This window comes from Myotis myotis, unplaced genomic scaffold, assembly GCF_014108235.1.
Source record: "Myotis myotis isolate mMyoMyo1 unplaced genomic scaffold, mMyoMyo1.p scaffold_m19_p_4, whole genome shotgun sequence".
Lineage (NCBI taxonomy): Eukaryota > Metazoa > Chordata > Mammalia > Chiroptera > Vespertilionidae > Myotis > Myotis myotis.
The window spans coordinates 32,837,617-32,861,618 of record NW_023416346.1 but is presented as its reverse complement, the minus strand read 5'-3'; the positions used below and the strand labels follow the sequence as shown (position 1 = coordinate 32,861,618).

At 41.6% G+C, this 24,002-nt stretch overlaps 1 protein-coding gene across 8 annotated transcripts in view; it reads left to right on the top strand.

Annotated features, from left to right (window-relative positions):
• OCRL (OCRL inositol polyphosphate-5-phosphatase) overlaps positions 1 to 22,695 on the top strand; it is a 55,295-nt gene extending 32,600 nt beyond the window's left edge. For 4 of the 8 annotated variants that reach the window (XM_036305138.1, XM_036305136.1, XM_036305139.1 and 1 more), the window contains 9 exons: positions 1,112 to 1,222; positions 2,060 to 2,225; positions 2,492 to 2,727; positions 12,886 to 12,909; positions 16,529 to 16,645; positions 18,209 to 18,293; positions 19,201 to 19,328; positions 20,080 to 20,191; positions 20,373 to 22,695. In XM_036305138.1, coding sequence (XP_036161031.1) covers positions 1,112 to 1,222; positions 2,060 to 2,225; positions 2,492 to 2,727; positions 12,886 to 12,909; positions 16,529 to 16,645; positions 18,209 to 18,293; positions 19,201 to 19,328; positions 20,080 to 20,191; positions 20,373 to 20,500 — 1,107 coding nt within the window. In that variant the 3' untranslated portion in view covers positions 20,501 to 22,695. Of the gene's footprint in view, positions 1 to 1,111; positions 1,223 to 2,059; positions 2,226 to 2,491; positions 2,728 to 12,885; positions 12,910 to 13,527; positions 14,026 to 16,528; positions 16,646 to 18,208; positions 18,294 to 19,200; positions 19,329 to 20,079; positions 20,192 to 20,372 lie in introns of those variants that run through there. The other 4 variants (XR_004966955.1, XM_036305137.1, XM_036305141.1 and 1 more) reach the window with 4 other exon arrangements.
• The last annotated feature ends 1,307 nt before the right edge of the window (positions 22,696 to 24,002 follow it).

Sequence of the window (24,002 nt, the reverse complement as noted above, 5' to 3'; positions counted from 1 at the left end):
CTTTACAACCTCTAACTGCCTTCATACTGAATTTGTCAAGTTTCTATTCTAAAAAGAAACTTGGATCTCAATAAGTTAAAATGCTGTGTTAATTATGTTCATTTTTGGCACTGATTTGTATGAAGTCTTAATAGTGAAAAGAACAGCTATGTCAGGAAGCTGAAAGTGCTGTGTCAGACAGGATTTTTGATCTTTTGGTCAGGATGACTCGTTTGTCTGTTATCGTGCTTTTAGTCTAATCTAGGACATTTTGGGTCAGCTGTTTTCTAAAATGCCCATAGGCTCCATTTACTAGCATACCTTTATCATTATGAATAATCTGAGTGTTGATATCATGATTCTTGGCATTGTGCATTGCAGCTAATAGAGTTAAACGCTTTAATCATGTTTTCTGCTATTTCACCACTTTATGATCAGTTAGAAACAATAATAGGTATGTTTTGACACTGTCATTTTGTACAGTTCAGGAAATCGCTTACAAAATCATCACATTTTCTCCACCACCAAATAACCATGGAAAAAGAAACTGTTCTTTTTAAATATGTTATTATTATTGCCAAGCTTCTTAGCACAGAGGTTTCACTTTTCCAAGAAGTTAATCGAGTAACGTTACTTTCATCTTAAAGTGTGTGATTCTGTAATGTTTAGTTTCATTTATGTTTGCTTTAGTGACTTTACAAAATGTTTTCATTGACTTTAGAGAGAGTAGAAGGGAGAGAGAAACATTGATTGGTTGCCTCCTGCATGCACCCCGGACTGGGATCACACCCACAACCTGGGTATGTGCCCTGATCGGGAATCCAACCAGTGACCTTTCGGTGCGTGGGACGACGCTCAGACCAACTGAGCCACACTGGTCAGGGCTGCTTTAGTGATCTTTTAAAAATTGTTAGATTCTTAGAGATATTTGAGAGCTCATAAGACTAAAATAAGGGTGTCAGGCAAAAGTTTTGTATGGTGTGGGATAACAGAGTGTTGAGGATGTTGTTTGAACCACGGTTTATTTTAAATGATTGCTGTAATGACCTGTAATGATTGCTGTAATTGTTAGGTAGTCTCAAAAGATGAACTAGGAGCATGTAAGACTGAAAAGAGGTTTGTTTTCTTTCAGGTGAAGGTTGTTGATGAACGGAGGTATCGGAAAGTATTTGAAGATAGTGTACGCATTATGGACAGAATGGAAAATGATTTCCTTCCTTCCTTAGAAATCAGCAGGAGGGAGGTGAGCAAAAATACATGGCAGCTTCTTCTGCTGCCCATGGTGGTTAGCACAGGGAAAACCATGTGCCTTAGAGAAGGCAACAGAGCAAAAATGTTGAAGACAGTATCTGCTGAAGTCAGACTGCCTACATTCCAATCCCAGCACTGCCATTTAGTAGATTTATGACCACGGCTAGTATCTTACCCTTTTAGAACTACAGTTTCCTTTTCTGGATAAAGGGGTAGTTGTGAGGATTACACAAGTTAATACATGTGAAGCTCTTAAAACAGTGCCTGGTACAAAATAAGCCCTCAGATTTTAGCTACTCTTATTTAGTATTTTAGAGTTGCTGACTAAATCATATCTCAGGAACCCTGACCCAAGGTTAGGTTATCCTGCTAGGATCCCAGGAACAGAGTAGCCTAGAGAAGTAGCAAGGACTGCCTAACTCAGCGGTTCTCAACCTGTGGGTCGCAACCTCTTTGGCGGTCGAACAACCCTTTCACAGGGGTCGCCTAAGACCACCCTGCATATCAGATATTTACATTACGATTCCTAACAGTAGCAACATTACAGTTATGAAGTAGCAACGAAAATAATTTTATGGTTGGGTCACAACATGAGGAACTGTATTTAAAGGGCCAGAAGGTTGAGAACCACTGGCCTAACTCCTCTGCTGGTGTGAGCATAGTAATATATGAGAGGGAATAATGTACATCTGGCTCAGTTGGTTAGTGTATACGACAGTTGCACACCTGATTAATAAGTACCTCATTCTTTATTCATATTTTCTATGGAATAATCCAACTGACTTACTTCCCCTACTAGTGATGCATGTTTGTGTCTGTCCTTCCTCAGTTTGTGTTTACCAATGTGAAGTTTCGGCAACTACAAAAGGAGAAGTTCCGTATCACCAACAATGGACAGGTTCCCTGTCATTTTTCTTTCATCCGAAAGCTTAATGACAGCCAATACTGCAAGCCATGGCTTCGGGCTGAACCTAATCAGGGCTACTTGGAGCCAAGTGAGTTTTTCCTTTACCATTGTCTCTGCTTGTGATGTACCATCTCCTCATGACTCCCATATCCCCTCCCTTTGTTTAACTTCTTGTTCTCTAACCACATGTCTCTTACCTTCACCGTCAGTGTATTGGGATACCTCTTTTTTGTGTCCACTCTCTGCTTTGTCACTTGATGATTTTTTAGAGGATATTCCTTCTGTTAGTTCTCATCCCCATTTTGTTTTCCCATTGGAAGTTTCTTTTACCATGTGTCATCTCTTACATTTCAGATGAGACAGTAGACATTTCCCTTGATGTGTATGTCAGCAAAGACTCTGTGACCATCCTGAACTCAGGGGAAGATAAAATTGAAGATATTCTTGTCCTTCACCTGAATGGAGGCAAAGATTACTTTTTGACCATCAGTGGAAATTACCTCCCTAGTTGTTTTGGTACATCCTTAGAGGCTTTGTGCCGAATGAAAAGACCAATTCGAGAAGTTCCTGTTACCAAACTCATAGACTTGGTAAGAAACATCCTAAGTCATGAACCTCCTTTAGATACACTTTTCACAATACTTAAGTGATGTCCTCATTGTCTCTTTGCTTTATTTTTGTTGGGGGGTGGGGTGGGACTGTGGGGGGCTGTCATGTGATAAATAAGAATGAGACTGTCACTCTAGCACTAGTTTCATTAGATTAAGCCTAAAAAGAAAGAGGAAAGGGTAATCTGTAATTGGCTCTTGTCAGGAATATAATAGGTAATATTAAAAGCACTGAATTAGATTAAAGGTTCCCTTCTCAAAGATATAATGCTTGTTTGTTACCCTCTGCATACTTCCAAGTCACTTTTGTATAAATTGGCATGTATATGAGGTACAGTAGGTGGGAGAAGCAGTATTATGCTCGTTAAACATATGAGAAAACTGAGGCACAGAGACAGTAACTTTTCCAAGTGGAATAAGTTAAGACAAACCTATCACCCAGATTTTCTGACTCCCAGTCCACTGCTCATCACTGTATCTTATCTAATCTAAGTCAAACTTGGCTGCTTATTGCAGCCTAGGCCTGTATGTGAACCTCAGAATGCCTGCCTCAGAAGCCCTGGGGTCGTTACGCAAGTGCAGGTACCTCCCCCCACCTCTGGCAACAGAACCAGATTCTCAGGGTGTGAGGCCCAGGAATCTGCACATATCAGCATTCCAGAAGATTATAATGTTCACAGACGTTTGATACATGTTTAATGTGACTCTCTTAAGAAAAGAAAGGAGGAGGCTTTCCCCTTCCCTGTCACTAAGTTGTAATATTAGTGTCCTTATGGAGGAAATGCTTATATTATCTTTAGGAACATACATTGATTTAGTAACAAGTTCATCCTATTAAGTTTTCTTCTAAATGAATGTATTGTTAGATTTGTGTGCAGACCTCTTTAGGCTATAAAAGTATATCCTTGATCTTTTGCCAAAGAAAAGTAGGTGACGTGACAGCCCTGCATTATCACTACCATTAGAATTCACTTGATCCTTTTGCCTGGCCAGAACATGATTGTATCATCTAGCTAGAGGGCTGGGCCAGCAGGCAGGCTGCTGGCTTGTCTGCCTGTGATCTGTTCTGTTGCCATGGGATTGTTTTAGCTATGACTCAGATGGCAGATTAAAGCCCTTGAGTCCAGTCCCAGCATTCTTTCTTGGAATTGTACGTGTTTCCCTAGAGCCCTTATGACTGAGGGTATTACCCCCATCCAAGAGAAAACCATTTTCTTCAGAAATTCATATCCTGACATTCTGTTATTTTTCAGACTTGTTTTTTCTTCTACCAACATAGTTCTGTCTTTCAAATTTAACATTTAACCTTTTAGAATATATTCTAAATGAAGTTGTTTTTCTTTTTCTCATACCCTCTTGTCTCCATTCCAAACACTATTTCCAGCTTTCTTTGTTTCAACTTTTTATTATGAAAATGGCAAATGTGCAGAAAAATTGAAAGAATGGTACATCCCCAGCCAGGTGGCTCAGAAACAGAAAGTTGGAGCTTCATTCCCTACACCAAAGGTTGTGGGTTTGACTCCCCATCAGGGCACATACCTAGCTTGTGGGTTCGATCCCTGGTCAGGGCATGTATGTGAGGCAACCAATAGACATTTCTCTTTCACATCAATGTTTCTTTCTCTCTGCCTCCTTCCTCTGTCTCTGAAATCAATAAAAACATATCCTCAGCTGAGGATTAAAAAAAAAAAAAAGAATGAAAACTCACATGCTTTACATACATACAGGAGTGGGGTGGGCAAAAGTAGATTTACAGATGTAATACAAATAAATCATACAATAATTGTTATACTAATACAAGAATAAACTCTATGTTGTGTACTCACAACTGTAAACCTACTTTTGCCCACCTCAGTATAGAGGGGTTTTTTTGGTTTTGTTTTGGTTTTTTTGGCTTTTGCATTTGAAATTGAGTGGTGATATGTCACTTTCACCAGTGAATATTTCAGCCTGCGTCTCTTAAGGAATAGGACAACTTGTGTATAAGCATAGTAGTACCATTATTATGCCTAAGGAAACTAGGCAGTCCATATCTAGATTTCTCCAGTTGTTCCAGGAGGTTTTTTTTTGTTTGTTTTTTTGTAGCTTTCTTAAAGCCAACATCCAATCTGGATTCATACAGTACATTTGGTGAGATCTTCAGTCTCTTTTAGAGCAGATCAGTTCTCCCTTTTTTCTTTAATGGAATTAAATTTTTAATTTTTAAGAGTCCAGAACAGCTATCCACCATTTCCAAAATTTGATTATTTCCTCTTGATAATTTTTTTAAACTTATCCTTTTTTTAAAAAAAAAAATATGTTTTTATTGATTTCAGAGAGAGGAAGGGAGAGGGAGAGATAGAAACATCAATGATGAGAGAGAATCATTGATCAGCTGCCTCCTGCATGCCCCACACTGGGGATTAAGCCTGCAACCTGGGCATGTTCCCTGACTGGGAATCAAACCAGTGACCTCTTAGTTCATGGGTTGATGCTCAATCACTGAACCACACCAGCTGGGCTAAACTTATCCCTTTATACTCCCTCCTCCCACCTATTTCCTGTAAACTGGAATCTAGCTTTACGTTTGGTCAGAGTTGGCAAAAGCGTTACAATACCCACAGTAATTGTCCCATATTAAAGTGACTGGAAGGAGCTCAACAAGCATACAATTTAAAATTTTTATTTAAAATATCAGGTAATTTAACCATGTTTGACCATGAATAGGAAGTGGCCAAAATCTGTAGTGGAGTTAATGGCTCTGTAGGAAATCCTTTCCTTCTTTTTGTGCACAAATGATTCAAGGTTTAAAAAAGTAGAACCCTTATCAATTTTTCATTACAAAATTGCTGAGTTCTTATTAAATTGTATGTGTGTGGTCATCATTTATTCTTTTAAAGCTTTTATTTTGTAGAACTTAGGGTTTTGATTCTTTTCACATCCTGTTGCATTTTTGCATTATTAAATTCCTGTATTTCACTGATGGGAAAATTATCCATATTAGTGTGGGCAGTAAACAAGAAATCTAACATTATCTGTACCCCAATCGTAATACCTTTCCCACTCTTGATTTTGCCCTTCTGAAATGCTTTGTTCCAAGTCCCAAGATGATATTTCATATCCCATGAGGCGACACTATTAATAATGGTACCTGTTGTCATCTTTGTATTATTTACTCTAAATTTTGAGTGAAACCAGACATGAGTTCAGTGCCTGTGTTGACTCTTCATGTACCATTTCAGAAAGATTCTTGTGCCAAACCCTCTTGGCATGAGTACTTTCATTCTTCATTCCAATCTCAGTGATAGTGACTTTGCCCCTCTAGAATAGTTGGGAGTAGCCCAAGTGGCAAGGAGAACCTGTTTGTACTTATTTTTATTCTTTTTCAGAATTAAGATAAGACTTTTATGGTTTATTAAGATTAGCGTATAATCATCAGTATTTACTTATTACACAATGGATACAAAATACTATGGAGTTTATGTGGGTTCTGTAATTTTGTGGTAATGAAAGTTTTCTTGTATGTAGAATATGGCTAAATTCTAAATCAAGGTTAATAGGGAGTTCGGTTAGAGATAATGTAAACATTAACCACCTTCACTGGCTAATGTCCAGTGTGTTTGGGAAGTCAATATTTTGGAATGTCATTTAGAATGAGAGTTATGGAGCTTGTAATTTGTGTTAATAATAGATCCCTTTCCTGTGCTGTTTATTCAAGCCCTTATATGCTATAAAAGCTTATTGATTAACCAGCTAATCTTTGTAAAAATCAATCTCAAAATCAGCCTATTTTGGCTTTAATGAATATTTCGTGCATGTAGCATTAACATAACTAGAAATTAGTTCAGCACCTAAGAATACAGTGGACTAGGAAAGTGTTTTGGGGTATGTTCATGGAACAGTTTTGAGTCAAGTCCAAGTATTTAAGAAACGTGTACTAATATATTAGGTAAGCAGTCTCTTCCAGGCATAAGGACATAGTGCATTAAGGTTGAAAGATGAAAGTGAAAAGTTGTAAGATTTCCTTGGGAAGAGTGGATATTAAAGATAAGAGTGTGTGGAGCTGGTTAGGTAGGGTGAGGGTGAGGGTAGGGGATAGAGAGTCTCAAAGTCAACAGATGAGTTTATAGGAGAGCCAGAGAGCATCTAGAGCCAGTAGGAGGCTTTGATGAGTGGTGTGAGCTTGCAAATGGACACATTAGGAGGAACATTCCAGTGTTGCTTGTAGACTAGACTACAAGTTTGTAATTTGTGTTAACAATAGAAATCTTGTAATTTTTCACTTTTACCTTTAACCTTAATTCACTATGTCCCTTATGTAGAAGAGACCAAATTTGAATGCACCAGATCTGGTTTAAGGTTTGACTTGTAAATACAGAGATGGGACGAGTTGAGTGATGGGTAGACAAACTGTACTTGCTTGGGGTCATGTCTATTAGGAAAATAATATCAAAAATTTAAAATAACAAGAATAACAACTTGGTGGTTAATTCATCTTCAGTGATTTCTCTACTAGGTGTTTCCTTTGTATTACTAATCTAACCACCCATTTCTTATCCTGTGAGGTGTATGGTTTGTGTTTCTTTAATTTCACATGAAGCAATCCTTTCTAGAACTTCAGTATCATTCAGTTTCCTGCTTTTAATTTCTAAATTTGAATCTGCCTCTAAATGACTCTTTTAAATTATTTTAGCTGCATTTACTACTGGGAAAATTCCTCTCAGAGTGAATGCTGGGGTAAAGAATGATTTGCTATACATTTGTAGTGTGCCAATGTTGCCCCACTGAGGAAATCCTGAATGAGGTTCCCTTTTTTAATGTGGTCAGTGGTGTAGCCTTTTGCAGAGAGTGGGCAGGTCAGTTGAACTAAGTAATTAGCAGTAACCATAGGACTACCTTACGAGTATGCTGTTTGTTAGTGGGGGCTAAGTGGTGCTTCTATTTTCAGACTTGAGCCTAGTGTTGAAATAACTGTAATTTACATCCACTTTATGCCTGTAGCCAGGGAAGTAAACTCACAATGTAAATCTACTGCCTTTTGATTGTTCTTTCAGAGATTGCTCTTGTGTATACATTCTCTTTTAAGACATATATATATATATATACATATATATATATATATATATATATATATATATATGTATATATATATATATATATATATTTTGCCCTAACCGGTTTGGCTCAGTGGATAGAGCGTCAGCCTGCAGACTCAAGGGTCCCAGGTTCGATTCGTCAAGGGCATGTACCTTGGTTGCGAGCATATCCCCAGTAGGGAGTGTGCAGGAGGCAGCTGATCGATGTTTCTAACTCTCTATCCCTGTCCCTTCCTCTCTGTAAAAAATCAATAAAATATATTTAAATATATGTATATAAAATTATCCGATTTGTAGGTAAGGTATTTACTCTCTCCTTCTTGACACACCTTGATAGCTTTTTGACATACACTTTGCCTCTATATCCTTATCCTTTCATTTCTTCCTCTTCAGGGCTGTCAGCTTGGTCTTTCTGTAACACAACTTTTGGGCCTGTCATCTCCTTGCTTAAAGGTAGTCAGTGGCTCTCCCATGCCTGCTAAATGCAATCCAAATAGCTTTACCTGTCGCTCAAGGTCCCCCCAAAGTCTGACTTCAACACACCTTTTCAGATTTATTTCCCACTATTTTTGTCCACATCTTCCCATGCTCTTCACAAACCTGCTGACTAAATTTTCCCTAATCTCACCTCATTATTTACCTTCTCTACACTATTGTTGACTTCTGCCCCTTACACTTATAATGTCCTCACTCCATTGCTACCTTTTAAATCTCTGTGAATCTTTTAAGGGCTAGTTAGGTCCCATCTCTGTTGTGAAATGTCCCCCAACAGTCCCAGGTGAAAGCTGTTTCTCCTTCCTTTGAATGCTGTTTTATTTGTTTGTTGGTTTTAACCATTTACTGAGAACTCATATTTATAAATTATAATAATACTAGAGGCCTGGTGCACAAAAATTTGTGCACTTGGGGGGGAGGCGGGGTCCCTCAGCCTGGCCTGTGCCCTCTCACAGTCTGGGACCCCTCAGGGGATGACCACCTGCTGGCTTAGGCCCGCTCCCCGGGGGGATTGGGCCTAAGATGGCAGTCAGACATCCCTCTGGCAGCCCGGCAGCTCTTGGGGGATGTCCACTTGCCAGCAGGGAGCAGGCCTAAACTGCAGTTGGACATCCTTAGCGCTGCTGAGGAGGCAGGAGAGGCTCCCACCACCACTGCTGTACTGACAGCCATCAGCCTGGCTTGTGGCTGAGCAGAGCTCCTCCCATGTGAGAGCGCCCTGACCACCAGAGGGCAGCTCCTGCATTGAGCGTCTGCCCCCTGGTGGTCAGTGTGTGTCATAGTGACAAGTCATTCCCAGTCCTTCTGCTGTTAGGGTCAGTTTGCATATTACCCTGTTACTATATAGGATAGAGGCCTGGGGCATGGGTGGGGGCCGGCTGGTTTGCCCTGAAGGGTGTCCCAGATCAGGGTGGGGGTCCCGCTTGGGTGCCTAGCCAGCCTGGATGAGAGGATGATGGCTGTTTGCAGCTGGTCACACCCCCTTCAGGGTGGGGGTCCCCACTGGGGTGCCTGGCCAGTCTGGGTGAGGGGCTGAGGGCCGTTTTCAGGCTGGCGGGTGACTGAAGCTCCCAACCTCTCCTTTTATTTATTTATTTTTTTTATTCTGGGATTTATTTACCTTCTCTGGCTGTCACTGGAGCTGAGAGCCGGCTTTAGCTCTGAGGCTTGGCTCCAGCTCTGAGACCTCGTCTGCTGAAAGCAGGTATCTGGGCTTTGTTTAGCTTCTATAATTGAAACACTGTTGCAACTCCAGCTCTGAGGCCCGGCTGGCTGAAAGCAGGTTTCTGGGGATTGTTTAGCTTCTATAATTGCAACATAGTTGCTTAGAGTGCAGCTCAGAGGCCGGCAGCGGCAGGAGGGGAACCGTGGCTTCCTCCAACACTGGAGCAAGCAAGCTTCCTGTTCGCTTCAGCTGCCTGACTGCCGGCTGCCATCTTGGCTGGCAGTTAATTTGCATATTGCCCTGATTAGCCAATGGGAAGCGTGTTGGAGGTACAGTTAATTACCATGTTTGTCTATTATTAGATAGGATAAGGCCATCAATTTTGGGACTTCTCACCCCAACTCAGTTGCAAAACCAAGAGAGGGATTGTGTGTTTCTTCTCTATGGCCTCATTTCTTCTCCTCCCCCCCCCCACCCTCCAGAGGCATTAGCACAGTGCCTGGTACTGCTAGTGGTTGCTGCTCAAAGAAAACTGCTTTGAGGGCCTGGTTTGACAGGTTAGTATATAAAAACTCTGCCTAGTTTTACTCATCATATCATGTGGCATGTATTCATGAGAGAGAAAATTGAGTGTGTCAGACAGGCTAATTCTCTATTACTAAGTAGTCTACGCTTGTTTTCATTTTTATTGAATTTATTGAGGTGACACTGGTTAACAAAATTACATAGGTTTAGGCACACAATTTCATCTGTACACTGTATTGTGTATTCACCACCACAAGTCAAGTCTCCATCTGTCATCATTTATCCCCCTCCCTTTACTCTCCTCCACCTCCTTCCACCGCCCCTCCCCCTGGTAATCATCACACTATTGTCCAAGTCTGTGAATTTTTTTCTGGGTTTGTTTTTTTTTTTTGCTCAATTCCTCCATACCTCCATTCTGCACCCCCCCGCACACACCACACACATAGCTGTCAGCCTGTTTTCTGTGAGTCTTTCTCTATTTTGCTTGTAAGTCGTCTACATTTTTTAAAAGGCTGTGCTCCAAAATTATGTTAAATTAGATGTTTGGCACTCAGAATTAACTTTGACATTGAAAAATATTATAATTATCTATAATAATAAAAGCATAATATGCTAATTAGACCAGACGGCCAAAGGACCTTCTGGACGAAGCTAGGACTGTGTTGGCCGAGGCAGCCCCAGCGGCTGTGAGGGCTAAGCCCCGCACAAATTTTGTGCATCGGGGCTCTAGTAATACTATAAATACTTTATACTTACCAAGTACTGTTACTCTGATTATTTTTATTTCGTTTTATATGTGGTATTTAAAAGCCCAGATAAACCCACAAAAGAATGTTTAATTCATAATATATCTATTAATACTAACAACCTACTCGCCATAAATCATAGCCCTTTGGGGGAAATGCACTCAACATTACCACTCGAAATGCCAGAGAACATACTCCACCGCTCACTCAGCCCCAGTACATCTCTGGTAGCAACATGAGACAAGATTTCTCCTTTTACTATTAGACCTTAGACATGTGATTTATACTCAAGTTCTTTTTTTAAAATTTATTTTATTATTTATCTGTTTATTTTTCAACATCATTTTTTTTTTAATCCTCAACTGAGGGTGTTTTTCCATTGATTTTTAGAGAGAATGGAAGAGAGAGGGAGAGACAGAAATATTGATGTGAGTGAGAGAAACATCGATTGGTTGCCTCCTGCACTCGTCCTGGAGCCTGCAACGGAGGTACGTGCCCTTGACTGGAATCAAACCCAGGACCCTTCAGTCCACAGGCTGACACTCTATCCACTGAGCCAAACTGGCTAGGGCTATACTCGAGATCTTGGTGGCCTTTGGTGGGATTGGAAGGATTCCTGTTGGGGGTTGCTGGGAAGGTAGAAGGAGCTTTGAGGGACCCAGGCCTTCTGCTGGCCTACTGTCCTACCACCGCTGGGTTTAGGCTGCTTCTCTGTCCCTATGAGATAAATTTTGTTATCCCTGTTTTAGAGATGAAGAAACTAAGGATTTACAAAGTTTAGTAACTTGCTTAAGGCCTATAGAAAATTAATAAGAGAACAGAGATTTGTGCTCAGGACTAACACCAATGCCTGTACTCTTTCTGCTAACTATGCTGCCTTGTAACTAGGGTTTCTCACTGTCTTTAGCCTGCTATGGAGTGGAATACGTTCTCACCGCTTTTCCTTGCCTCTCTGTCCAGGAAGCAGTCAGATTCTCCTTTTTGAGTTGTCTAAGGGAGCATAGTGGTAATGATTGTGGAGTCAGACCTGAGTTCTAATCCTCTCAGAGCCTCAGTTTCCTCATCTGTAAAGTGGGGATAATACTGACTTTGCACACATGTGCAGAATAAATGACATTGTGTATGAGCACTTTGCACAGTTCCCACTATATGGCAGAAGCTCCCTAAGTGGTGGATGTGTAGTTATTGTTGCTGTTATTGGATTGTAATAATAACACAAAAGACAGAGATGCTTAGAAAGCTTTTTAATTCAGCGCTTCTTCCCTCTCCCCTGCTTTTCTTTTTTCCTCTTATGTTCTATAGGATAAACACAACAGGGATAAAGATGGATGTTCTGGCCCGCAAAAGATCTGAAGTAGAATTAATTTACATTTTAGAGGGACCTACATATTTGGGGACTCTAAGGTCCTTTGAGGAAGGGAGTGGCTATGAGGAGATGGAAAGGAGTGTGGCTAGCCAGAGTAAGAGGAATAGCAGTTGAGAGGAGAAAAACTTACCACCTCCTTCTGAATGACCACAATCAGGCTCACAACTAGATTTTTCCATTGAAGTGGCTTTAGGGCAGGGATGGGGAACCTTTTTTCTGCCAAGGGCCATTTAGATATTTATAACATTATTCGAAGGCCATACAAAATTATCAGCTTAAAAATTAGGCTGCTATATTTGGTCAAACATTTAATTAACTCACCCCTCATGCCTTGGCAGGGACAGACCAAATGATTTCAAGGGGCTTAAACAGCCCGCAGGCCGGATGTTCCCCACCCCTGCATTAGGGTGAAGCAAGAAGCTGCACAGTGTAGCAGCAGGGCCTGCCTTCAGGCAGCACAGGAAAAGGAAACATCAGGGCCATTCGACCAGGTCAGCTGTCAGCTGCCAAAGGACACAGAAGTCTAGGACTGCACATGAATGTTTCTTGAGTGATAGTCTCAGTAAACTGCACAAAAATTTAATATGCATAATAGAGAACTTTGCATATGAGAATTGTTTCACTTTCGACAGTCATGATTTATTTGAAGAATTTAAAACTGTTTAAAGCTAGTTGAGTTCTAATAATACTGATCTGTTTCTAATTCTATAAATTAATTCTAATAATTTTCTATCTGTCAATGACTTTCTTTTCCTGCTCTGCTCTCAGGAAGAAGACAGCTTCCTAGAAAAGGTAATGCAACCTATGCTTTTCCCTGTGCTTGATTAACATTTAACTGTGGTCCTTGGAATTTGTCCCTAGGCTTTCCCATTTCAGAGACCTCTGACTCTGTGAAAATCCCCCAGAGCTGGCTTTTAGTGTGTCTGAAGTACAGGAAAGATACTAACTCTACCAGTCAAGTCATTGAGACCCAGGACATAAAAGCAATAGACTCAAGGTTCCAGACTTGTATTTTTGAAATGAGAAATAACTAAAGAGCTGTTTATGCATCTGAAAATTCATGAGATGGTGGAAGGTACCACTTAGCTGTCCTCCATTTCCAATGATAATAAAACCAAAAGTGTGTTGCTCTTGCACTAAGAGTGACTTGGGTCTTCCAGGTGGCACCCAAGTGCGGTGGTGGGGCAGGGGCTAGAAACTCCGGTGGCTACCATGGTGTACAGCGGTTTCACGGTGCCTCTGATCGTGATGAGCATATTCTGGAGCATCGTCGGTCTCCTGGTGCCCTGGTTCATCCCTAAGGGTCCCAACCGGGGAGTTAATCACCATGTGGTGACCTGTTCAATTTGCTGCTCTCTCTTTTGGCTGATTGCAATTCTGGCCCAACTCAACCCTCTCTTTGGACCACAGTTGAAAAATGAAGCCATCTGGTATCTCAAGTATCACTGGCCTTGAGGAAGAAGACCTGCTGCCCAGTGCTCAGCCATCAAGCCATCAATCGAGAATTCCTCTATATGTACAGTCACCTCCACACCTGGGCCACCTTCCTTTGCTCGCCTGCTCTGGCCATCAGCTGCCTTAAACACGCACACCACAGTTGGCCATCTTATTCTCCAGTGCAGTATTTTCCTGTTAGCTTTTTTACACTTTGATGAATTATATGCCTCCTTAATCTAAACTGTGCTGACGCCATCAAATGTTTAGGCACTCCTCTGAAACAGAAGGTGCTCTTCTGGGAAACACGGCACTTTCCTTGGGACCTGTGGATCTGAAGATGGCTCCTGCCTGCTCGTGACATGGGAAGAAGCAATGACGTGCTTAAAAGCTGTCATGAGACAGTAAGACTCCAGTGCGGCAGCCGGTAGCAGAACATGTTCAAGGGGAGATCTGTCCCGACAGAGTTACACCAAAGTATATTTTCAGGATGAATTTCTTACTTCTGCCATCTTTTGGAATAAATTATTTTTCTGCTTTCTATGGAAAAAAAAGTTATATGGGATTAGTGATAATAGTGATTAATTACTGAAAGAATACCCAGATCTGGTCAAGAAATAGAGCATAAGAATAAAATAATAGAGCTGAATGAGTTCATAAGGGGTCATCTGGTCCCACTCTCTGCCTTTGGACAGGGTCAGGTGTTTTCTCCATTCTGTTGATGAGGCAACTAAGGGCCAGCACAATTGAAAAACTCACCGGAGTCATACTGTTCCTGACATCAAGGGTGTCAGGAGTGTGGGGCAAAGGAGACTAGAACCAGTTCTCCTGAAAGCTGGTGAAGCGCTCCTTTTGCGGCTTTCCGCCTCTTTGAACTTGAGAGTGCCTGGCTCCGTACAGGGCTATCAAGTAGAGAAACAGGGGCTTGGAAAACATTCTTAAAGCACTTTCACACAGTCATTAATGTGACCACCACATTTGGTGCAGTTAATACCTTTTTGTGGTGGGGATGTACTGTTTTTGTACGTTAGTTATTAGCACTAGCGTTACAATGTGTGGGCTCATCACACACTGGATGTGTCTTGTTGAAAGAAGACAAATGTGCTGGTTTCTCTTTGAAAGTTAAGAGCTCAGGATCATTTGTGGACTTTTAAAAAAGTATTATTTCTTGTGCATGAACTTTTTCTAGACTTCAGAGACCTCAAGTGTGACATTTCATATCATCATACATGAATTTGAAAATGGATAGTGGATGTTGTATATAACCTACTGACATTTTATTAACCTTTTTAAACCACTAAGGATTGTGACGGTTCTGCTCCCAACCTTTTCCTGTTAAAGCAGACCATGTTCTGTCTTTTCATCTTGGACAGTGCCTGTGTTGCCTTAATGCCTTAGTGCAGGAAAAAGTGCCGATTGGATTTCAGATTTTTTTTATGAGTATATGAATCAGTGCTGAATAATTTATATATGGTAAGTTTGGTGGCATCTTCTACAGAAGTTGTACTTGTGTTGCATTTGGTCCAAAAAGTGAACAGAGTGCATTATGGACAGTGTTTTGGCTTAAGTACCATGTGGATGCCTGGATTCAATACTCACAACCAGAAAGAAGTTAGAGGATGAGCCGCTGTTAGAAGTTCTGGCAACTCTAGGGAACGTGAATATAAAGTAATAGAAGCCCGGGGAGAAAAGAAAGAAATGAAGCAAAATAAATGTGAAGAAAATAGATTTTAAATGGTAACCAGCTGCCATGCTCCCTTCTCTTTCTCATCTCCCCCAGAAAGACACGGGGGCTTTAAAAGGTCACCAGTGCTTATAGAAGAACAAAATGTTAAGAGCCCTTAGTTCTGCTCTGGTGGACACAGTCTCTGGAAGTAGTAAAATGTTTCTTTCTTTCCCTTAAAGCTACATGGCTTGGGAGTTGTACATGGAATTTACAGAATTTCCTAAAGTTGAATATATATAATATGTGACCGTAAGCTGGAGGAAGAGGATGGGGAAAAGATGCAAAAAAGTTGTTCACTGTTTTCTCCACTAGGATTTTTATGAAGGCTGCCTTCAGATGCCTTTTAACCCATTTCAGACATCTTTTGATATAATTTATATTTGACTATATAAGCATAAGAAAATTGAGTTTATTCACACACCGCTTTCAAGTTCAGATTTAGTTATTGATCCAATTTATGTCACTTCTGTGTTTTTCCTCTTAGATTCTTTCAGGAGAACCTAACAGATAATAGGAAGATAGGTGAAAGGTGTCAAAGCCCTGAGAAATTTTTGCTGAGCTATTAATATAAAAAATAACTTCTGGACTCAGACCCTAGACTTTTCATTGTATTTCTGGCTCTTGGTATGCTGTATTCAGTTTACTATTTTTGGATCTTAAGGCTTATGACTTTTAGTGCCTTAAGATTAGACCTTCTGTCAAGCCTGAAATAATTCATGCACGTAGGTCTAATGTGGAGAATTGTATTGAATTCCTGAGGACCAGTGAACCTCATTTAAATCAACAGTGAAAACTCTAATATTTGTGGTAAAACCTGAAAGAAGAATAAGTTAAAAGTCAACAAAAACCTAAGTAGATGCTGCTCTCTCAGAGTACTGTGTTGACAACTGTAATTTAATGGTCCACACATCTCTGGTGGTGTGTGGACTCTACCGTGACCAAGTCGCTGGAGTGCTAGTTCTCAGTGTCACCCTTGAAAGGGTTTATAGCACACAGTGCATCCAAGTGATAAACCTAATAAACCCAAATGGAATGCTTAATGGTTAAGTGAAGCATCTAGAAAAGGAGATCCTTTAAGTGTGGGAATCAGTATCAAGTACCTTCTGACCAGAGATATTCCCAGTGAGGGAGGAAAAAAACCCACAAATATATTAACAGATGAAGATCAAGTTGTACCCATATAAGCAGGATTTGGAGAGTAAGTTACAGACAAAAGTTTTTATTGAGACCCTTTTGATTCTCATCTCTTAGGAGAAATCTCTCCTGCAGATGGTTCCCTTGGATGAAGGCACCAGTGAGAGACCCCTTCAGGTCCCCAAGGAGATCTGGCTTCTGGTAGATCACTTATTCAGATATGCCTGTCACCAGGTAAGTGAGAGTGGGCCTGCTCTACAACTTTGGAAGGTGTGTGAGTTCAGTGGGAAATGATCATACCTCACATCACTCTAGAGCAGTAGTTCTCAACCTTCCTAATGCCGCAACCCTTTAATACAGTTCCTCATGTTGTGGTGACCCCCAACCATAACGTTATTTTCGTTGCTACTTCATAACTGTAATTTTGCTACTGTTATGAGTCGTAATGTAAATATCTGATATGCTATATGTGTTTTCTGATGGTCGTGACCCACAGGTTGAGAACCGCTAGTCTAGAGCTTTTAACTGTCCCAAGATACCTCCACATGGCAGCACTGTCAGATCGTCTGGGCACATGGAAGTATCCCTATTTACAGATGTGAGAGCTAAAGCTTGCAGGTTAAGTGATTTATCTAAGACCAGAGCATAAGCATAGTGGCAGAGCTGGGTCCCGAACTGAGCCTGCCTATCTCCTGGCTGCACACGCTTTTCCCTGGACCACTACGTACCTGAGATCATGCCTGCTTTTGCTGTCGTGTAGGCATTGCAGATTTTAAAGTTTAAAGCAAACTTCAAGCCCATTTTTTAAAATTTGGTCTTCATTTTTCTTGTAAATCTTATCTAATATGCTAGTCACCCCCAACCTATTTCCCCCAAAAAGAGAAATCTCTTGGGACCAAATTGAGCAGCAAGGTTTGCGATGGACATGCCATTTACTCCTATCCCAGCATTCTGTAATACGGGTCTCCCCCGCTATCAGGAGCATTCCTATGAAACCTTTCATAAGCCAAAATGGTGTAAAGAGAAGTAATTACCATTAATTTATATGAAAATACTTTTGAATGTTCCCAGACCCAAAAAATGACCTACCAAAGCATACCAAATAACACATAAAACCTAAAATAACACTAACATACAGTAAAATCAGGAATGCATAAGTAAATGGAGATGAAGCACAGATGCTCACAGACAGTTCAAAGCTATGGTGGCTTAATGCTGAGATGCTAATGCTGGGTGTGGTTTGTGGGGAAGGAGCTTGTCCAGGCCACTCTCATTGCTTGGGTGTGGGATGCCTGTATAATAGCTTGCTGCAAAACAAACACTGAATGCTATTTTTGTTTCTTACATTTTTTCAGAAAAGCAAAAAATTGTTTTTGGATTGCTTTCAGTTAGCGAAAACAAGTACTAACATAGGTCTTTCGTAAAAGCAAAGTGGCATAACGTGAGTTTTCAGAAATGAGGGTACCTGTATCTTTGAATGTGGTCTTTAGACTCTGTCTTCTACTTGTCAACATGGTAGAACTGGGAACACCTGGCTTCCTGATCTAGCCATCTAGTCCTCTGCCATATCGGGTACAGGCTAAAACTTTTGAAGATAATTTTCAGGTTTGAAATAAGATTTTACACAAGTTATAGAGATGACAAAGAGAGCAGGCACCGTTGTCACACCTCCATTCCTAATCATGATTATGCACACCATCCTTCCCTTTACTTCCTGCTGCTCTCCTCATCCCTGGGTAGTCTTCAGAACCTTAGGATTATTTTGCCTTGTTCCATTCCTTGTGACTTCTTTGGTAGGAGGACCTGTTCCAAACCCCTGGAATGCAGGAAGAGTTACAGCAGATCATAGACTGCCTGGATACCAGCCTTCCCGAGAAAATCCGTATCCTTTTTGACAAAGGCCTAGGAAGCTGGATGAGTACTTGGCCAAGCTCTTCTTCCCACCTACATTTGATGTTTGTGCTTCCATCTTTTATTTTATTCTTTTATTGTTTAAAGTATTACAAATAGTAGTACATATGTCTCCTTTTTCCCCCATTGACCTCCAGTGTCTTTTATTATAAGGTAATCATTGACTATACAGTTGTTTCTCAGTTTCTTTTATGAAATTTTGACCTTTCTTTGTATCAGACTCTTACTGAAAAGAATCAAGGGTAAGTTACAATGACTTTTTAAAAATGTATTTTTATTGATTTCAGAGAGCAAGAGAGAGGAAGATATAGAAACATCAATGATGAGAGAGAATCACAGATCAGCTGCCTCCTGTACGCCCCACACTGGGCATATATCCTCACCAGGAATTGACCTGTGACCCCCTGGTTCATAGGTTAACATTCAACCACTGAGCCACGCCAGCTGGGCAATAATGGCTTTTAATAAGTACAGAAAATAGGACCCACTGTTCTGCTTCAAGCAGAGAAGCCCTTTCTCTTCTCTGTAGTAGAAGCACTGTTCTGCTTCAAGCAATTTATCACTTCTGCCACCAAATGTCCTGTCACTATGACAGGGAGGAGGATGGGACTAGTTTCCAGGACTGATCCAGTGTGGACTGTCCTTCTATAGGCTATATTCCCCTGACTCTCAAGTTGGCCCAAACCTCCCAAGAGTCTGATCAATTTTGTCACAACTCAGCTGCAATGTACATGGACCAATAAAATAATCAAACCCCAATTAGGATCAGTATGCCCTGAATAAGAGGAAGAGAGCAGTTGTTGAGGGAGCTTGAGGAGGGGAGCAAATCAGGTGTGTCCCTTTTCCTGGAGTTCCTTTCCCTTTACTTGTCTATCCAGCTGGCAGTAATCACTCTGTGGCTGAAGCTCTGCTAATTTTCCTGGAAGCCCTGCCAGAGCCCGTCATCTGTTATGAGCTGTATCAGCGTTGCCTTGACTCTGCTCAGGATCCCCGGGTTTGCAGACAGGTAAGTTTTATTGCTCTGAGGATGTGTTTGGGGCAGGCTCCCCCATAAAGAAACCATTGAGTTTATAAAGCCATATGCGCTGCCAGGTACATGGTAGGATGGCTCTGGATCTGTTTTTCATGGCTTGACACCAGCATTGAGAGTTGGAACCCTTAAATTTTAGGTTGTGTTATTTCCTATTATATTTTGCACCCCTTCCAGTTGGCCCATTGAGTAGGGTGGATACCTCTACTGTGGCATAAACTTGTGGAAGCTGATCACACATGGGATTCTGGCTGACACTTCTTCTGAGCCTTCTTTTTGTCTGCTTGGTGTAGCAATAGCTGAGAATACCTCTGAATCAGATTAGTGAGTGTTGGGAGGAGTTCCCATCCATGCTAAATGACATTGCCAAGAAAACTATTCAGCTTGACAGATGCCATGGGTACCTGACATTTTCCCATCACGAGGAAATGAGAAAAGACCAGATTAACACCGACCTGCTTGTGATGTGAGGTGTGCATGTGAATGTGTGATGATGGCATGGCCTGGTCATTGAGTGGACGGGGGCCAAATAGTATGACCATTCTGACTTGGAAATTATTATTGGGCAGGTACTGTGTTGGTCATGAGTAAATCAAGGAGGGTTGTGACAGATGAATGGGGTCCTGTAAAGGTTGGATTACAAACTACTATTATTGCAGCTATGGGCTCTTCTTACTCCCTTCTTCGAATTGTTCTCCTCACTGCCTACCCCCTTTTTAAAAAACAGGTGATTTCCCAGCTTCCAAGATGCCATAGAAATGTTTTCCGTTACTTGATGGCATTCCTTCGAGAACTCTTAAAATTCTCTGAATACAACAATGTCAGTGCCAACATGATCGGTAAGACTACCTAATAAGAACGGCCACAGTGGGTGTTGGTCAGAATGTCCTTAGTGTCCAGGCACAGGACAGTCACTTCCTTCCCACTGCCCCCATCCCCTGCCCCGCACCCCCATCCCTGAGGCTTTGCTTAGGTTGTGTCTGACAGGGTTTTTTCCCTTTTCTTTCTCATGCCCTCTAGCTACTCTCTTCACAAGTCTTCTCCTAAGACCCCCACCTAACTTGTTGGCAAGACAGACTGCGAGTGAACGCCAGCGCGCTGTCCAGTTCCTTTTGGGTTTCCTGCTGGGGGGCGATGAAGACCAGTAAGCCCTTTCTCTTAACTACACTCCGAGATTCTAGAGGTGGAAGATCTTGGACACCAAGTATTTCAGAGTGATTTGCAAAGTCATGTCACAGGAAGGGTCTATTGCAGAATTTTGAGGCATGAAAAAGGAAGAGTTTCCTAATCCCTCCCTTGCCATATCCTACACAGTAAAGTACTATTAGACTTATATTGCCAAGCCAAAGTTACCATATTTTGGTGTTTTTGTGTTCTCTCTTTATAAGACAAAGAGTTCTGTATTTACACACCTTTACCTGGGGATGTGTTTGTTGCCCCCTGCCCAGCTGTCATGATTGTCCTTAGCACCCTAGGCCTAGATTCTGTGATGTTCCTGTTCTAGGCCTACAAGCACTACTTGGTGTAGCTCAGACTTGTGTGTAGTCCTTCCTCTAAAGCACTTTTGCCCTACCATCCCCACTTTGCCTCTTTGCACTCTACTAGTGCTATCACATCGGAGGAAGTCAGAGTGAGGCTAGTGACTCCTTGGGTGTCCCCAACAGTGAGTTAACGTTCTACGTGTTTTTGTTACATGCATTTGTGCATTTCTACTACAGTGGTATCCATATGTCTCTGTAACATTGGCCTTTTAATGGATCTGCACTGGGTGGAACCATATTCTCTTGTCTCAGACCTCATTTTGTAGCAGAACTTTAGGACTATTAGAAATAACATTCCATTGATGTGAGAGAATCAGAGTGGAAGCACTTTGAGTATTCACAAGTGAAAACATTCATGTTTGACAGGTCCTGCTTCCTACCATCCCTTCTCTTTTTCAAATTTTACATGAGAACTATGGGACCCATCTCCCACTTAGAAACACTTACACCACATTAAAAAAGCTAGTCTGCACCTCAAGCAGGCCTTTCTAGAGATATTTCTCCTTTCCCTCAGCAAGAGTACTGAGGATTGAGGATCATTCTGGGAACCCCTTCACTAGTCTCCTGACGTACAAGGGGCCAGTGTCGCCCCCTCCCTCATCAAGGCTGACTGGACTGTACAGCCAGCTCCCTTTGGCTCCCAGCCACTTTTTCCAGTGCTGTTTAAGAGAGATTGTGCAATAGGGCCAGCTAAGCACTTTTCTCTGCCACTCAAGACAACGCTCTGCACTCTTCATTTACTCAAGCTCTGTAGGGCAGGCAGCCTTTAAAAAAACATTAATCTATGTCGGTTGGCAAACAAGCTACTGACTGCAAAATTACCTGATACAATTGGCTTTCTCTTGTTTTCTTTCATTAAAACCACCCCGAGTCAACTTACTCTTGCCTGTTACTATTAGATTCAAGGAGCCTAATGGACAGGCATTGTGTCCAGTGTTAAGCATTGACTCTTAACTCTGGCATATCAAAGGAGAGAGCCAAGAGAAACAGCACAACTGAATGGTTCTCCAGTTCCACCATCTCTTATAACTTGAGGTTTTTGGGGAAAGAAAACATACATATCTTGTGATAGACTGGTTAAACCCTTTCCTGTCTGGGACTTATGGTACTAGGAATCAAATTATTGGTGCCAAATATCTACAGATCTGATAGATTAAAGGCTGAGTGTTGATGTAGTCAATGGAAAATGGTGAACAGAACGCTTTTGTCATCTCTACTAGGCCAGAAAGCCATCACAGGTGAGGCATATTATAGAAGCTGGGCAAGGTCATAACACAAAGATAGGGCAGTGCCTGTCCTGGGAACTGTGTGCAGCATCCTAGCTCTTTCCTCATAAGGCAAATGCACTTAGTTCATTGCCTCAACCTTTTTCCAGCTCTGGTCCTGAGATGTACGCATGGTTGAGAGTTTTAGACAATCTCTAGGTAGAGGAGACAAGAAATAGAGCAGACATAAGATATCTGCCTCCCTACAGTGCCTCTAGCACCCCAACCTCTGATTCCTAAGTACCTCCAATGTATTAGTGACTAACACCTCTGAAAGTACGGAGTTCAGATCTAACTGTTAGGGAATGACTGCATCTTTGGTTTTAGGGAAGAAACAGTTCAAACTCATGTGGTAATGTTGCATTAGTCTCCCTTTCACTGTTTTCTGATTCTTATTCTGTAATTGTTTGTTACATTTCTCAAACATGTTTTGGTCACTAAGCAAAGCTGCTAGTGGGATTCTGTATTTTGTGTCATCTTTTTTTATTATAATTTATTGCAAATTTTTTTCTGAATAAATATATGTTGTGTGAAAAATCTTAAGTGTGATCTTGGTGAGGAAGAACTGAGGAGGGAGCCTTATGTCCCTGGGTCCCAGCTGACTGTTGAAGTCCCCACAGCTATGCCTGTACTGTCATTTCCTGTCTTACAGGGAAATATCAAGAGTTCTCAGTATATTTGCCCTTGGGCAGGAGAAGCAGCTGTATGTTTTCGGAGGCTAATAAAGAAGTCAGTGCTTTCAGAGGCCAGCCAAGGATCCTTATTTTAACCCTGGGGATTCAGGCAACAAAGTAATCCTGCTCAGAGAAGGAATGTTGAAGGAATGTTGATACTTAATGCACATAAGTGTCACATCAGGTCAGGTCCATGAGAACTCCTGGCCCAGAAATCTGACAAATCCCATTTTGTGAGAACCCAGCTGTCCTTGCCGACATAGCCTCAATAGTGTCTACATAACTCCAAAAGAGCCTGTTTTCACATAATTCATTTTGCAACTTTTGAAAACCAGTTTTGAGCTTTATCTCTTGGGGTGATGAAGTCCATCAATTCAATACTTGGGGGAGACTCTAATATGAGCTCTAGCATTTTAGGAGGAAACCCCTAACTTGAGCATTATACCTTATTTCCCTGCTATCTGCATAATGAACTTGCACATTCTGATTCCATTTCCTTTGAGACTGAAGAGGCCTCAGCTGGAGGTTTCTTCTCAACCAGCGCCCTCTTCCAGTTCCTTTTCACTGTGAGCTTGACCCTGATGAATGTGCTGACTCAGTGTTGTCACGAACAGTGTTTCTAGCTCCACCCAAAGCCTTGGCAGAAGAAGGTGGAGTTTTTTGTTTTTTAAAAAAATATTTTATTGATTTTTTACAGAGAGGAAGGGAGAGAGATAGTTAGAAACATCGATGAGAGAGAAACATTGATCAGCTGCCTCCTGCACATCTCCTAATGGGGATGTGCCCGCAACCCAGGTAGGTACATGCCCTTGACCGGAATCGAACCTGGCACCTTTCAGTCCGCAGGCCGACGCTGTATCCACTGAGCCAAACTGGTTTCGGCAGAAGGTGGAGTTTTTTGGGTTTTTTTTTTTTTTCGGGGGGGGGGGGGTTCCCCCCAGTGGATGGAGACTGACACCCAGCAGTTTTTTACACAGCAGCAGGCAATGTGGCGGAGCAGCCTCAGTGACTGCCTTTCCAGGTCTTAGAAACTGCATTCCCGGCTGCTGTTCCAGGAGAACCATCAGGGCCTTTCTGACTGCAGGGCAAATTGAAGACGTGATTCTTGGTATAGTCTAATAATCTAAAGCCACACTCTACCACCTTAAGTTCACAAAGTGTTACAGAGAA